The following is a 14,136-nucleotide window of genomic DNA, read 5'->3' as shown; positions in this document are numbered from 1 at the left end:
TTATCCACCGATCCTTTTCTCTTTCTGACCCTCAATACCACCAGACCAACATACAACGTATTAAAAATTATATTACTCCTTTTATAATTTTTAGGGGAAAAAATGTCAACTTCTAGAATGATTGAACTCTGACATCTCTTTCCACTGTCTGTTCTCTTTAATTTTTAATAAGCAAGTACCACTTACCTGTAATCAATAAGTGAAACGGTATTAGAGAAGGTAAGACTTAAATTGCCTTAGTTGGTGCATGAAACACCAATTATGCCCATACCAGTATCCTATCCTTCGGATATTGTCAAACGATCTGTCGGACATTGACCGACTATCCTGTTCTGACAAGTTTCATTTATAGACTGTCCTGTTTGATTTAGGGGACCTCAAATCCCCATATTTCTCAGTTGAACACCATTGACCAGAGTCTATCTCTGTCTCAGGCCTATCCTGACTTCAAAGGCTTCAGATACTTCCATTTGTAATTGGAATCTGCATCAAACGCATTAGGATTATTTACACACGCTTTTATCAGTCTTGCCAACATCCCAGGACATTACCAGCTCAGTCATGATCTTCCAAAGTAAGAAAGTTTATGTCTACGGAGTGAGGCCGCTTTGAAATCGATAAATAAGGCGTGCACAGCATGGTCTACTTCTCACTGTTTTTTAAGTTTCTGTTTAGGATGAAGATCTGATTTAGCGTGCACTTTCCTCTCCTACTTGGTGTTCACCTGTTATATTCTCATAATACCGAGATATACGATTTAGCAGGATATTAGTCATCATCTTGTAGGCCACTGAAAGGAGTGCTATGCCTCTGTAATTGCTGCACTGATACCTGGAGCCCTTCTTTAGAATATAGAAAAATTAGGTTTGTATTTCAGGCCTCTGATATCCTTTCCTCCTCCCAATATCTGGATTAGTTCTAATAGTTAGTTGCTTAGGGATTCTCCACCATCTTTGAACACTCAATGGTAGGCTCTCGATTCCAGGAGTCTTCCTAATTCTAAGTCTGTTTGATAGCTATTTCAACATCAGCAGTATCCGGTTTTTCCACCTCTTGTTGGTCGAGGTTCTCAGCATGATCCATGTCGTCGTCTTTCGCGGGCTCTACTTGGTTTAGAAGTTTCTGTAAATGTTCTTACCAGATATTTAGTATCTTTTCTTTGGATGCAGCAAGTTTGCCATCTTTCCTGGTATTTACGTGCTTCTCGCTTCATACTCTACACTTTCTTTCCTGATGTCTGCGTAGAACTTACATATACTTCCAGCCTCCTAGTTACCCTCAATAACTTGCAATCTTTCTTTAAAAAATCTTAGAATCCATAAAAAAATATATATTGTTAACGTGTGGTAACCAAAAGCTACTAAAAATTAAAAATTGTGTTGTTCACAGTTTCAATTTGAGGAGCATTTTTCTTACAAGGAAATACTATATATCATGGTATTAATATTTTTATTTAAAAAATAGGATATCATATGACTCTCAATTAAAAAATATTGGTATGAGGAGAAGATGGTTTGGGGGTGCGGTCAGAATATAACATAAATAAGTTGAAATAACTTATTTAACAGTGCCGATGCTTCGGCCAGAATTTCTAGCCTTCATCGGGGCTGCAAGTAGCAAATCAGACAGCCAAGTCTAAGTATTGGTATTTCAGTTCATTGTCCCATATCTAAGGTGAAAAGGTTTTTGTTTGATATCGGTCGCATACGTAATAAGTAACATATGATTCGGTGGTGATACTGAGAATAATTGGTGCGCGGTAATTGTACGAATTTTAAGAGCTTACCCTGGTTAGAAAGGCAAATATTATATATATTATATATTGTACACTTTAAATGACCTTTAATCCAAAGCAGAACCATGAGATTACAACAAAAAATCAATATTTCAAAAGAATAGCAGTGTGGTAATCAGAATCATAAATATCTTCACCTGAAAATTACCCTTTCATCTTGAAAGCTGAACAGAGAGAATTGAATAGACTGAATAGGAATAAAATAGACGGTATTGTCGATTTTAGGCAGTATTTCTCGTTTAAGTTTCATGAAATTACCAACAGGACATTTTCAAAAAGAAAATATCAATAGACGCGCGGTAATGAGAAATATTCCTGTAACAAACTTTCGCATAAGTTATTGATTTACCAGCTGCATTTAAAATAATTATGAGCTCATTTCTGTTCTTTTATTTTCATTAGGTTTTCCCACACAATGAACGTATCCCGAGTACACAGAGTTTTGAGAGCACAAAAAGAAAATTTGATCGGAGGAAATCTTATTTTTTGTTAATGGATATTGTATACAAATAATAGAACTTAATAAAAGCAAAAGACCCATCGATAAAACATATCCCTTTTAATCAAATACTTTAGGACTACTATAATTGTATAATGTTTTTTAGAGAACACACCCGTTATGCCTCTACTGTTTCAGCGCTAATTGAGTGTTTTCTCTAAAAAACTACTTCAAGTATTTTAAAAAGAGGTGGGTGGTTTTAAATAAGGATAATTGCTGTTCGTATTTTATTTTTAATGATTTTTTTCGTTATTATCGGCCGTTTACTTACTGTACTTAAATTCTCAACTTTTGTTTAAACAACTTTGAAAATTTCACTTGTGTTTTTTTGTGCTTAGGCTTATTATTTTTCGATGGTTTATGATTCTCCGACTATCCAGCTTTAATAAAATGCTAATTACAGCGAAATATTACATTTTTCGAACCTAGCTAGATTAAAGCTGGTGTTAATTGGTATAAAATTCTTCCAATATTTAAATTATTGCCTTTCCTCATACAAGGAATATCTGCATAATTGCAACAAGAAGTAGCGACCATACTATAGAACCTATCAATGATGTTAAATGAAATTCAAATGTGTTTTATACACCAGTGTTAGTTCACCCCAGTTAATTACAGACTTACGATTACCAATGTAGGCAGCCCTGTAAGTCCGACTTGTTGCATACCTTCACTTTGATGTTTTGTAGAGGGGGAAGTTTACTCACAAACTTTGTGCAGTCTATGGAAGTAATCTGTTATGGAGTGACTGCCGCTCTATTCAATTCAGTATGCGTGAGATGTTTCTGTGCCATATTTCTTTTTTCTCCTTAATTTCGGTCGTTCTTGGTAGTCTGTCTGGGCTCTATGTTGACAATGGGATTGACCAAACAGTTATTCAAAGATTCATGACGTTGAAAGAAAAACAAGAAATACAGGAAGAGATTCTCAATTTATTAGGTTTACCTGAAAGACCGAAACTTCAAAAAATGTCTCAACCAACTGTTAGCAGTTCTGCTCCTAAATTCCTGCTAGATGTTTACAAGTCTCTTCTGAATTCCCCTTCACCAAGAACTACAAGAAGTGAATTTAATTTAAGCGACAAAGAACTACAATCAATTGATGAAAGTGACATAATTATTAGTTTTTCTAGTCATCGTAAGTTTTTTTGTTTGTATCCTTCTGTCCTTTTACCTTTGAACTACTCTTTATTTGTTGTCCCATCAACTTGATATATGAATAACCCATTACATTTATTTAAACACAGCAAATATTCAAGAAGCTCCTTTGAAGTCTTATTCTTTTTACTCTGTTTTATATGATAATCTGCATCAACTTTATATTATTTTTACACCTATAGCATATGTTTAAACAATTTAAAATCTGTTTGGTTAATGATCCAATGAGCTTGAATACCTTTTGGGGCTGTAATTAACATCATTAACAGGTATTATCTAATGAAAGTAACTAATTTTACTAGTGATATAATTTAAAAGCTTCACTTGATTAGTCGTGATAATAGGAGTGCGGCAATAGGACCATTTGTAGATCTCTTTAAAACAGGATCTCCACTTAATCTTTTGTAGGGAAATTAGCATTGACTAGAAAATCGTTTTGACTGCTTAGATCAATTTACCGCATAATATCTGAAATAACAAGGAATTAAAAAAAAAAAAAATGAGATGAGATAGTTTAATTTTAAAACCGAAAATCTAAAATGGTATTTCTCAGGTGATTTTAATAGTTTGTCTGTTCTTATCTGGTTTTGCCTAATATCTTTAATCAATCGGGATTATCTCTTCCTGTTATGAATTCTGTACTATATTTCATCAAATTAAGTTCTAGTAGTAGACACATTTTAAGCTAGAAGTAAACAGAAGTATCTTCTAATGGATTGGACCTTACTCAGTGCGATATTTGTGCCAGATCCAGTTGTTAATTATCTAAACTGTTTATTAATGAATCCGATTGTGGATTTGATATGGATTAAACTTCTGGGATGTTTTTTAACACTGTCAATAAATTAATCATTTTACAAGGATCATTGTGAGATTTCATTTGTAGTTTCCGATCATGGTGCAACTGTTCAGCACTTCATCTACAAGAATAGTACAATTAATAAAATATTCCCTCTGCTGAACTATACTCCTCTTTCTATACCGATGCTTGTCCGTGAATATGTACTAAAATTTTTGGGTATTAATATATGGACTTAATAGCAACTGATTATACTAACGGTTAATCATAGCCTGAAAGACATCCCATAAAAGTGCCTGTTTGTTAAATAAATTAAGTTTGTCCTTTATGGTAAAACTCGCTCAAAGTAACTGAATTTTGGAAAAGAGATTTTTATCAGATGGTATGTAAAATTAAACTGATCTCAGGAAGAATTACATTAGTAATTAATAAAAGTTTGGTTAACTTTGATCTATCCTGTATTCTATTTCTAGAAACAGTATTGAATTTTATAACTGTTTTTTTTTTTTAATTTCTGAATCCATTTAATGTGGATTAGGTATTATTAGTTGTTATTATAATGCCTAGTGAAAGAAGAAGGATGTGTTCAAATATTCTGCCCATATTTTTTTATAATACGCATACATACATCCATTTGTTTTGGTGGGTCTTGAGGATCAGTCAATAATTAGTTTGTAAAGATACATATTTTGGGGACGTTTTTGGAACTTTATTGTTTGCATAGTCATAAATACTACTATGAGAAAAATACAGTTTTTTTAGAACATACACTCTCTCAAATAATTATCTCAAAAAACCTCAACTGCAGTGTATTCTACCTTATAATGCTAACCTGTTCAAATTTGAGGAAGGACTGAAATGGTTTTGAAATGAAAGTCAGGTGTGTTTGTTATGTATATATATCAAACTCGTGTGTGTGCGTGTGTTTGGTTATGTTTTTATAAAAAGTATATATTCTTTAAAAGAGTTTTATGTTCCAGCTAAAACTTTTTTTTTTTTTAACTTTTAATGTAACAAGGTGATTTTGTTTCATTTTTCAATGCTATACATTTTAGGACAGCATTCATCATGGGACAGAGGAAAAGGTTTTCAATTATGGTTTGATGTCAGTGAGGTCTCTCTGAATCATGAAATTGTTGGAGCTGAATTAAGAATTTATAAAGCGACAAATTATTCTGTCCCTAGAAAGAGTTTTACTATTCAGGTTTATCTAATCATAGAAGAAAACAGGTAAATTCCAATTTATTTACACTTTTATTATTTATTAGAACATCCTGTAAGTCTCTATCAGTCTATAGAAACTTTTAGCTAGAACTGTCTCTCTTTTCTGATGTTTAGGTTCCTGGCTTTTGACTTAACCTTCTATACTAATTCTCGATGTGCTCTAAATTTGATATCCTTGGGAGGCCTCAGGTTCTGCTGCCATTAGGGTCATAATCCATCGTCTTCAAGGGGTTTCCGTGGTCCTCCATCCTGACCTCATGACTGAAACACTTCAATTGATGAGGCACAAGGACCTCCTTCATCAAGGCTGCCTCAAGTTCCTTCTAGGAATTACGGAGCAACCTTTTCTTGTTTTCCACATAATCTTTTGAAGAAACTCCATTATTTCATTATGAAACTAGTCATGATATTATGCTTCCTTGCCATTTATTAATTATGCTAATAAATTTCAAATTTCTTTATGAGCAAAAGCTGCTTTTCTATATTGATATGTTTACATGGATATGTCATTCCTTTTATTTACACTGTAAGCATACACTTCAATAGCAAGTTTGATCCGTTTAAAGTTGTTTTCTTGCTGACTTGACCAGCATTGTATTCTTTATCTATCAGAAACTGTTATTGCTCATTTAAAAAAATAAAATTAAGTTGCTCCATGTTCAATTCATTTTGGACTCAGAACCAATCAGACTTTTGGAAAGTTGCATTTTACAATGAAATGTCTCAATAATGCAGATATTTTATTGTAGAAGGTAAGAGTAATGGTCAGATCTTAATACAGGAAATTATTCTGTCTCCCTTTTCTCCTAAAAAAATAAAAGTTTATTGTTAAAGTGAATTATATGATATGGTAGGATATAAAACAGTATTTGAGACATGAATTGGAATAGCAAGTAGAAATCAATGCTTTGGTCAAATAATTTTTGTTAAGATCGAAGTATCTATAGCATTAATGGTTTTGATTTCTAATATTTTCCATTGATGTATGAACTTTTGCAAGTAGTACAATTCAAACTGGATTACTTTCTTCCTTTTGAATACAAACATTAAACAATGCATGCTGCCATTAAGCTTTTATAGCGTATGCTGAAATTAATAAAATAATTAGCTAAATTTTATGTCTAAACGAAGACATTTTATTGTTTATATAATTTAATAATTTCTTTTACAGTAAAGAAAGATTAAAATTAATAGAATCAAGAAATACAACATCTGATTATGAAGGATGGCTAACATTCAATATGACTGGTGTTCTAACATCTTGGATTGTTTTTCCTTATTCTAATAAAGGGCTTTACATTTCTTCATCTACACATGAACTTGGTAAAGATAATAGTATAACAACATTTAGTGTTAATATTTAGAGTAGTATAACAACATTTAATGTTAATATTTAGAAAGAAATGATTTGTAAATAAATCCTTTATTGGGAATTTCTACTCAATTGAAAGCAACTATACTTAACCAATTTAACACAACTTAAGACATCCCGAGGACGTAACTGGTTTACTCTCAGTTTTTAGTTAGTTCACGACTATCACAGATATCGGGTTGTAAAATAAGTTTGTAGCCTTTTTTACTGGTGATTTCATTAAAAACTTCAGACTCTTGTAAATATTTTTAATCAATTATATATGACCCATTTTGATCTATTACATGTTGCTGTCTTTCAGGTAATTTTTTTATACTCTCCTCCCAGAACTTCTCAGATTTTTGTGCAATGAACTCCTTAGAACATGTAAACATTATTGACCAAGTTAACATGATTTTGTAAACACATAGAGGATTAAATTGATATATTGAAAAACACTACAAACTTATTTTACAACCCAATATATGTATAATTTATAGAGTACTTTTTTCTCCTATTCTTCACTCGAGATTATTGTACTGATAATATTTATATATCTGTTTTCAACCTGTTATTTATCTTTTGTCTTTATATAAGTTTTTAGGTAATTTTTCCATTTCTTTAATGAGGTATTAATATCTTATTATATCTTTTGCAAGATGAAGACATTTTTCTTGGAAACAGCAGTTCATTGGATGCTGATAAAGAAGAGGAAAAAAAAGCCTTTATGGTAGCATTTCTTAGAGGGGGTGTAACTAGTACAGATAGTCATGGCAGGGTCAGAAGACAAACTAGGCATAGAAGGAAAAAAGCAGATCATCAAAGTGAAATTACTTATTCTCGGAATCCTTTCCATGGTAAACATTAGTTCTTATACATTAGCCATTAATAATACTATTAATAGTTTTAATTGGTATAAAAAAAGTCAACTTTTGATGTAATTGTCACTATAAATTATATTTATATGAATATTTGAAATTATTATGTGTTGGACTATATCAATATTTCTTTTGGTTGCATTATAGAATTGTAGAGGGATATGAAACCAGTCTATAAAAATGAAACTGACAGAATTTGCTCTATAGGGTGCTGGCTGTCAGTGTAGTTACTATCAAACTGTGTTATTGGTGCCATTTTGTTGTATTGGTCTCTGATAAAGATATTCAACTCACAACACAAGTTTAATACAACAGCCTAGTTTTTAATAGTGTTAAACATATCAAATTTTGGGATTACCACATTTAGCACAGAAACACATTTTTGGCTGTCCTAAACCTTATGAAGTTCAGAAGAATCATGTGATTATTATCTATAAAAATAAAAACATGTGAATATCATCAAAATGTTTTCAGGCTGCTTGTTCCACAAAGTGCTATTTCCATTCAGTCTCTAAATGGTTAAGCATCTTCAGTGCTTTAATAATTTTGTATATTATTTATTATAGTTTTTTTATTTATACATATAAAATACAATACTGTAGTTGAGGGAGTTTTTTGTTTTAAAAGTTTATTAATGGTGGTGTTTTCATTATAATTTTATTAGTGGTAGATTTTTTTTTTCAATTGGACTAGATTAGGATTTAAAATAATGAAAAAAGTGAAGCCCATTTAAATTAGCGAATATCTGATTGAAAGCCATATTCAGGACTTATGTGCTCAAGAGACTGGTAGGCTGTACTTAGCTAAATATTTTGATATTTTATTTTATCATAATTGATTCCTAAATATTATAATAAAGCATATTAGTTTTCTCCATAAAAATGTTATTTCCATAATGTTTCTTATTTTCTAGAGCAAGCTGGTGCATGGTCTCATTCTCAAAAAAGTTGTCAAATTCAGAATCTTTATGTCAGCTTCAAAGACCTCAAATGGCAGGTAGGTATCAATGTATGGCATTTTAGAATTTAAAGCTTAGGGTGGTTGATGTTTTTGGGAGAGATAGACAGATATAAACATGTGAGTTCTAGCCAACAACAATGGAGTCTCCAGGAAAATCGTTGCTACAACTAAAAAATTCCAACATGTTCAAATTTTTCCAGCAAAATAGAATTCCTATGTTCTTACTTGTTTCCTCACACTGGCGATTAAAGAGTTGCTCTTGATTTACCCGTTACAATTTTGTCAAATCTGTATTAATTTGTTGTTAGACATCGAAATATTTATACAAGCAGTTAAATTATGCCTCTGTATGACACAAAAATGAAAGATATGCAGATAAAAATATTTGAAAAATTTGTAGTGTGAAATTGTCATGCTTGACTGCCAGATTTTTACCCAATTAAGGGTACCAAATTTAAGAGGCTGGGTGGAACTCAAGAGGGCTCCAAACACCCAGAGGAGTTGACTCATGGCTACAGTGTAACAGAAAACAATTTTCTGCTCAGCCGGATTCGAACTTGGGTCCTCGGAGTTTGTAGCCATGGGCCTTACCCTGCAGCTACTTGTGGTACCTTACCCTATGTAATAGATTGTAGAAAGATAGTCCACATGACGGTCAAAAAGTACAAAGTAGTAAAAAAAAAAAAAAACCTATGTATTGGTGACCAATGTTTCACCCCACTCTATTGTGCTTCATCAGGGTTAAATAAAAACAAAATGCAAACATTGTAAAATATGATAGAACAGTTAGAATATAAGTGAGTATAAAAATTATATAAAAAAATAAAATAAATAAAAATATTATAAAAGAGAAACACAGTAAACTGAAGGAATATAAACGAATAGAATACTAATTAATAACAAATACAGTAATAAGAAAAGATTCAGATGGGTATCTCTATTATCCCTTTTCATTCCTTTACTTATCCATTCACTTACTACCCCCCTTCTTTTTTATTGTAACTTGCTTATACTTCATCATTCTTTCTATCTATTTTACCTTATCTTCTTTTTATCTATTTTACTTTCTATCTATTCTACTGTTATATTTTAGGAAGATAGTCCACATGGCGGTCGATAAAGGTACCAAAATAGTAGAAAAACTATTTATTATTAACAAACATTTTGTCTCACTTTGCAGGGCTTAATGAAAACAAGATACAAACATTGAAGAATTGACAGAACATTAAAATAAATATATAGAGAAAATGCGAAAATATGTAAAAACAGACCCTTTAAGACTTTCATACCGCTCTAATATAGTTTACCATATCCCATGTTCCACCCCTAACTGTAACTATATTGGCGAAACAAAAAACTACCTCAAAGCCCGAATATCACAACATAAATTCCCATAACCAACTAGCTTCCAAACACTCTGAGCATACTTTGACAGAGCCTCCATCGTTGCTTCTGTCCTCAGCCACAAAAAAAAAACCCTAATATCTGAGGCTCTCTATATCAATCCTGAAGAAAATCCTGCCTACTTACAGACACATCCTAAATCTCATCAAACACACTTAGCACTGACTTTAAGACTATTTTACCCTACTCTCCCCCCTTTCTATATTCTTTTCCTTTTATTTACCTATTTTTATAAATATTAGTTATTTTCTGCCCCTCTAGTCTTATTCCATTTCTGAACTTATGTGGACCCCCAAGTTTTTCTATTTTCACTATTTTTAAATATTATTTAAAACTAAAATCTTTTTAATTTTATCTTAACCTTAAAATACTTACAAATATTGTTCTTCTAGTTTTTATCTCTACTCATTTCTTATGTATGATCTATACACCAACTTAATGTTTGTGCCATGTCTAAAAGATTTTCGACTACCCATTATTGTTATTACTAGTCACAGTTTTACTACCTAATATTTTTATCTATATTGTTCTAATTTTCTCTTGGTTTTTTTATACCACTATTCCTCTCATTTTTCATGAATTTTATTCTAATTCAATAAATTTATTTTTATTTTTATCAATGTATTTATATAAACTGTTGTCTCTCTCTCTCTATACTGTATGTAATATCTCGTACTTCTACATTTATCTCATATATTTGCCTATTGTAATATAAGACAAGAGATTAGATGATCCTGTCAGTTTACCTGTCTATACATTATAAAAAATCTTACCATTTTTGACGGTTAGCAAAGAAGTGGGGAAATTTATACCTGGCCCTCTTCCAGGTTATTTATTTATTAGTAGTAACTAGTTTCCAATGCACCTATATGTATACTTCTTTTAATTATTATTATTTCCTTCCTTGACCATCACCTGGACTATCTTCTTACAGTCTATTTATAAACTTGCTCATAAAACTATAATATCTTTAGCTCTATAGTTCTTTGACGAATTTCAAAAGTACTTTGCTTGTTTCGTTATTTCTGTATTCTTTCACCAATCAATATAATTTACAGGATTGGATCATTGCTCCAGATGGTTATGGTGCATTTTATTGTAGTGGAGAATGCAACTTTCCACTTAATGCCCATATGAACGCTACCAACCACGCTATTGTTCAGACTTTAGTACATCTTATGAATCCTCTACAAGTTCCTAAGCCTTGCTGTGCTCCGACCAAACTGACTCCAATATCAGTTTTATATTTTTTAGATGAATCTAATGTAATTTTGAAGAAATACAAAAATATGGTAGTGAAAAGTTGTGGTTGTCATTAAATTATAATGAAATAGTTATTCGTTAGATCTAAACTGTTTTAATACTCTTAAACTTTATGTGATTAATCAATCAGTGATTTAATTTTATATCTTAAATCATTTGTATTAATTTAATAGAGTCCATCCATGTTTTTTTACATTTGTAAATAACTTCTTTTTGTTTCTGCAATATTTTTGTTAATAAAAATTTGTATACATATTTTTATACCTACTTTCGATATATTTATAATTATGATCCATTGGAAACCATTGGTTATTATAAACAAGTGTTAAAAAAAAAAAAGAATATTGGTCCAATAATCTATATAAGCCAGCCATTTAAACATTAATGTAGGGTCACTTAAGCTGTGATACATACCCCATGATAAGAAAAAATAAAATTAAAGTTTCATTCTAGGGACACATTGAAAGAATTCTCCAAATCAGGAAAAATTATAAAGGTATTCAGTAAAATGATGGATGAAATGCAATATTTCTGGAACGATGAAATTTTTTTAAAGTATAAAAATCATATTTTCAGACTTGAGAAATATTACAGCTTAAATGACGATAGAATGATTTCTTTTTAGTTTATAAAATTACTCATTTATTCCATTGATGGCATTTTGAAATAAAAACTACCTATAACATAAAAAAAAAATCAATTAGTGCAAAAACATAACCATTAAGTATATGGGGTTCAAAAATTATTAGTCCTGTGTATTGTGAATTTTTTTTACAATTTATTGATATATATTTAATTCTTTTTAACAAAGAGTTATAGTAAATATTATTTAAAAATATAGAACTTATAATTACAAGAGGAAAAAAGTGGTGGTGGGCCATATCCACTTGTCTTGTTGATTTTTCAGTCAATAACAGTCACAGGACGGAAAAATCTAAAAATTGGCATTTCAAAGGGTAGGTACTGCAGGAGTAGATACTTTAACTAAAATATTTAAACTTTTTTTTTTTTATTAAGATATTATTTTAGTCAAGGTTTCTTTTCAATACTTGCTTTAGATTGGTAACTTTCAAAGTTAATTCACTTTAGACTTAATAAAAAATAAACAATTATAATTGTTTAAACCAAATTAACCTGACAATACAGGTTTTACACCAGTAGGAGGTAGGCACCAAAACACCAGTAGCAGTAAGGGAAATATCCCAATATAAGGAACCTGAACTAAGATGAAATAAATTTTATTAATGATAGTGTCTTAATAAAAACATGTCCAAAAAACTGAAGGCCTTTTTTTTTGTATAGTGAAGTACATTTCAGTCTTCATTACCTGAAATTATGATCTTGATTCTAATTCTTTTATCTCATCCAAATGACAAACTTTAAATGTTAATTCACATAAATTTTCTTTATTGGTTAATTAAAACTCCAGTCTCACGATTTGACAAAGTATCAAGCCTAGTACTGGAAAAATAAGCTTTTTGATGACCTAATAGTATGGATCTTGTATATGTAGAATTTAAAACTTCCACAGCTGAGAAAATGGTTCTTATATACAGCAAAAAGTATGTGAAGGTTGATTTTAAACAAAAAATTTATGGACTTTCCTGAAAAAACATAAAATCCAAAAAATTAAAGTTACTCCCTATTTCATCAAGTTAAATGGAACATCTGTGCGGAAACTTTGCTGAAATAGGTCATAGACCTTTCTAAAAGCAACTTTTAAATGACAGTAAACTATAACTATGGTTGTTCCAAGGCCTTGTTTTTTATTATTTTAATTTTCCTTATTACTGTAGCCTCATCCTACTATTGTAATGGTTTTATTTATTTTTTTTTAAGAGAAAAAAATTTGAATGTTCAATTATAATGAACAAGAAAACAAAGATATTAATTAAAAATGAAATATTAAGAGATTATCTAATATATAAATTTTCATACTTTTCAGATGTTTTTGTTCAAAATATATATTTTTAAATTCAAACTATATAAAAAAATTGGCTATTTTATTTCTCAACATGTTTTTAATATTAAGAAAACTTTACCTAATACTATTTCCAATCTCACTGGCTAATTAAGTGGTGTATGTGAATGAGATGGAAAATGGCACATAAGGAAAACTAGAGGTCTTCAAATTATATAAAGACCTGTACTGATCTGAAGGCATAAAAATATACTACTTCAAAAGCATGCCCAAGCTCATGAATCATGTCTCTCTTTTCGTGTTCTAGTGTCCACAGCTATTAAGCATTGTCATGTATTGCTTGGTAATATCCAACAAGGCAAGAGTTAAAATTTTTGATAACGAATAAGTTAAAACAAAGAAATAAGAGAAACTATAAAATTTATATTTGGTACTAAACCAATCAAAATGTCTTATAGTGCAGAATTGTCACTAAAAATATCTGTGTTACAATGTTATTTCTCATATAACTTTAACCCTCTTAATATTGTATCCACTTTACTTATAAACTAGGCTTAATTTTCGAACATCAAAATTGATTCTTGTTCTAAACCAATCACAATATTGTACAGTGCAGAATGGTAACAAAAAATATCTTTTTAATATTGCTATTTCTCACATAATCCTAATTCTTTTAATATCGATTCTACTTGACTTAAACTTAATTTGTTTCCCTGAAGATTTAGTTCTTGCAACATTCTGTTGTTTTTAACAAATGGAATTATATTTTCTGAAGATGTTAAATTGTTTCCACACAACGATAACTTCTTTAAACATGGTAAAACTGGAAAACCTTCCAGGGTTTCCAGTGCATTTGAGTCAATAATCAGTACCTAAAAATAAAAA

The 14,136-nt window shown here is 30.5% G+C and overlaps 2 protein-coding genes across 3 annotated transcripts in view; one reads left to right on the top strand and one right to left on the bottom strand.

The window, feature by feature from the left end:
* Positions 1-2,944: 2,944 nt before the first annotated feature.
* Positions 2,945-12,929, top strand: gbb (glass bottom boat). Its single transcript, XM_014415345.3, has 6 exons — positions 2,945-3,431; positions 5,306-5,480; positions 6,646-6,797; positions 7,485-7,682; positions 8,617-8,699; positions 11,126-12,929. The coding sequence occupies exons 1-6, from the start codon at positions 3,065-3,067 to the stop codon at positions 11,384-11,386; spliced, it is 1,236 nt and encodes a 411-aa protein (XP_014270831.1). The 5' UTR covers positions 2,945-3,064; the 3' UTR covers positions 11,387-12,929.
* A 725-nt stretch (positions 12,930-13,654) lies between these two features.
* The window catches only part of RabGGTa (Rab geranylgeranyltransferase subunit alpha), a 12,579-nt gene continuing 12,097 nt past the window's right edge, over positions 13,655-14,136 (bottom strand). For both annotated transcript variants that reach the window (XM_024361847.1, XM_014415342.1), the window contains exon 10: positions 13,655-14,123. In XM_024361847.1, coding sequence (XP_024217615.1) covers positions 13,899-14,123 — 225 coding nt within the window. In that variant the 3' untranslated portion in view covers positions 13,655-13,898. The remainder of the gene's footprint in view (positions 14,124-14,136) is intronic.

Source organism: Halyomorpha halys, unplaced genomic scaffold (assembly GCF_000696795.3).
Source record: "Halyomorpha halys isolate HHAL.00 unplaced genomic scaffold, Hhal_1.1 Scaffold98.1, whole genome shotgun sequence".
Lineage (NCBI taxonomy): Eukaryota > Metazoa > Arthropoda > Insecta > Hemiptera > Pentatomidae > Halyomorpha > Halyomorpha halys.
The sequence above is the reverse complement of the archived record's forward strand: the minus strand, read 5'-3'. Positions and strand labels throughout refer to the sequence as shown.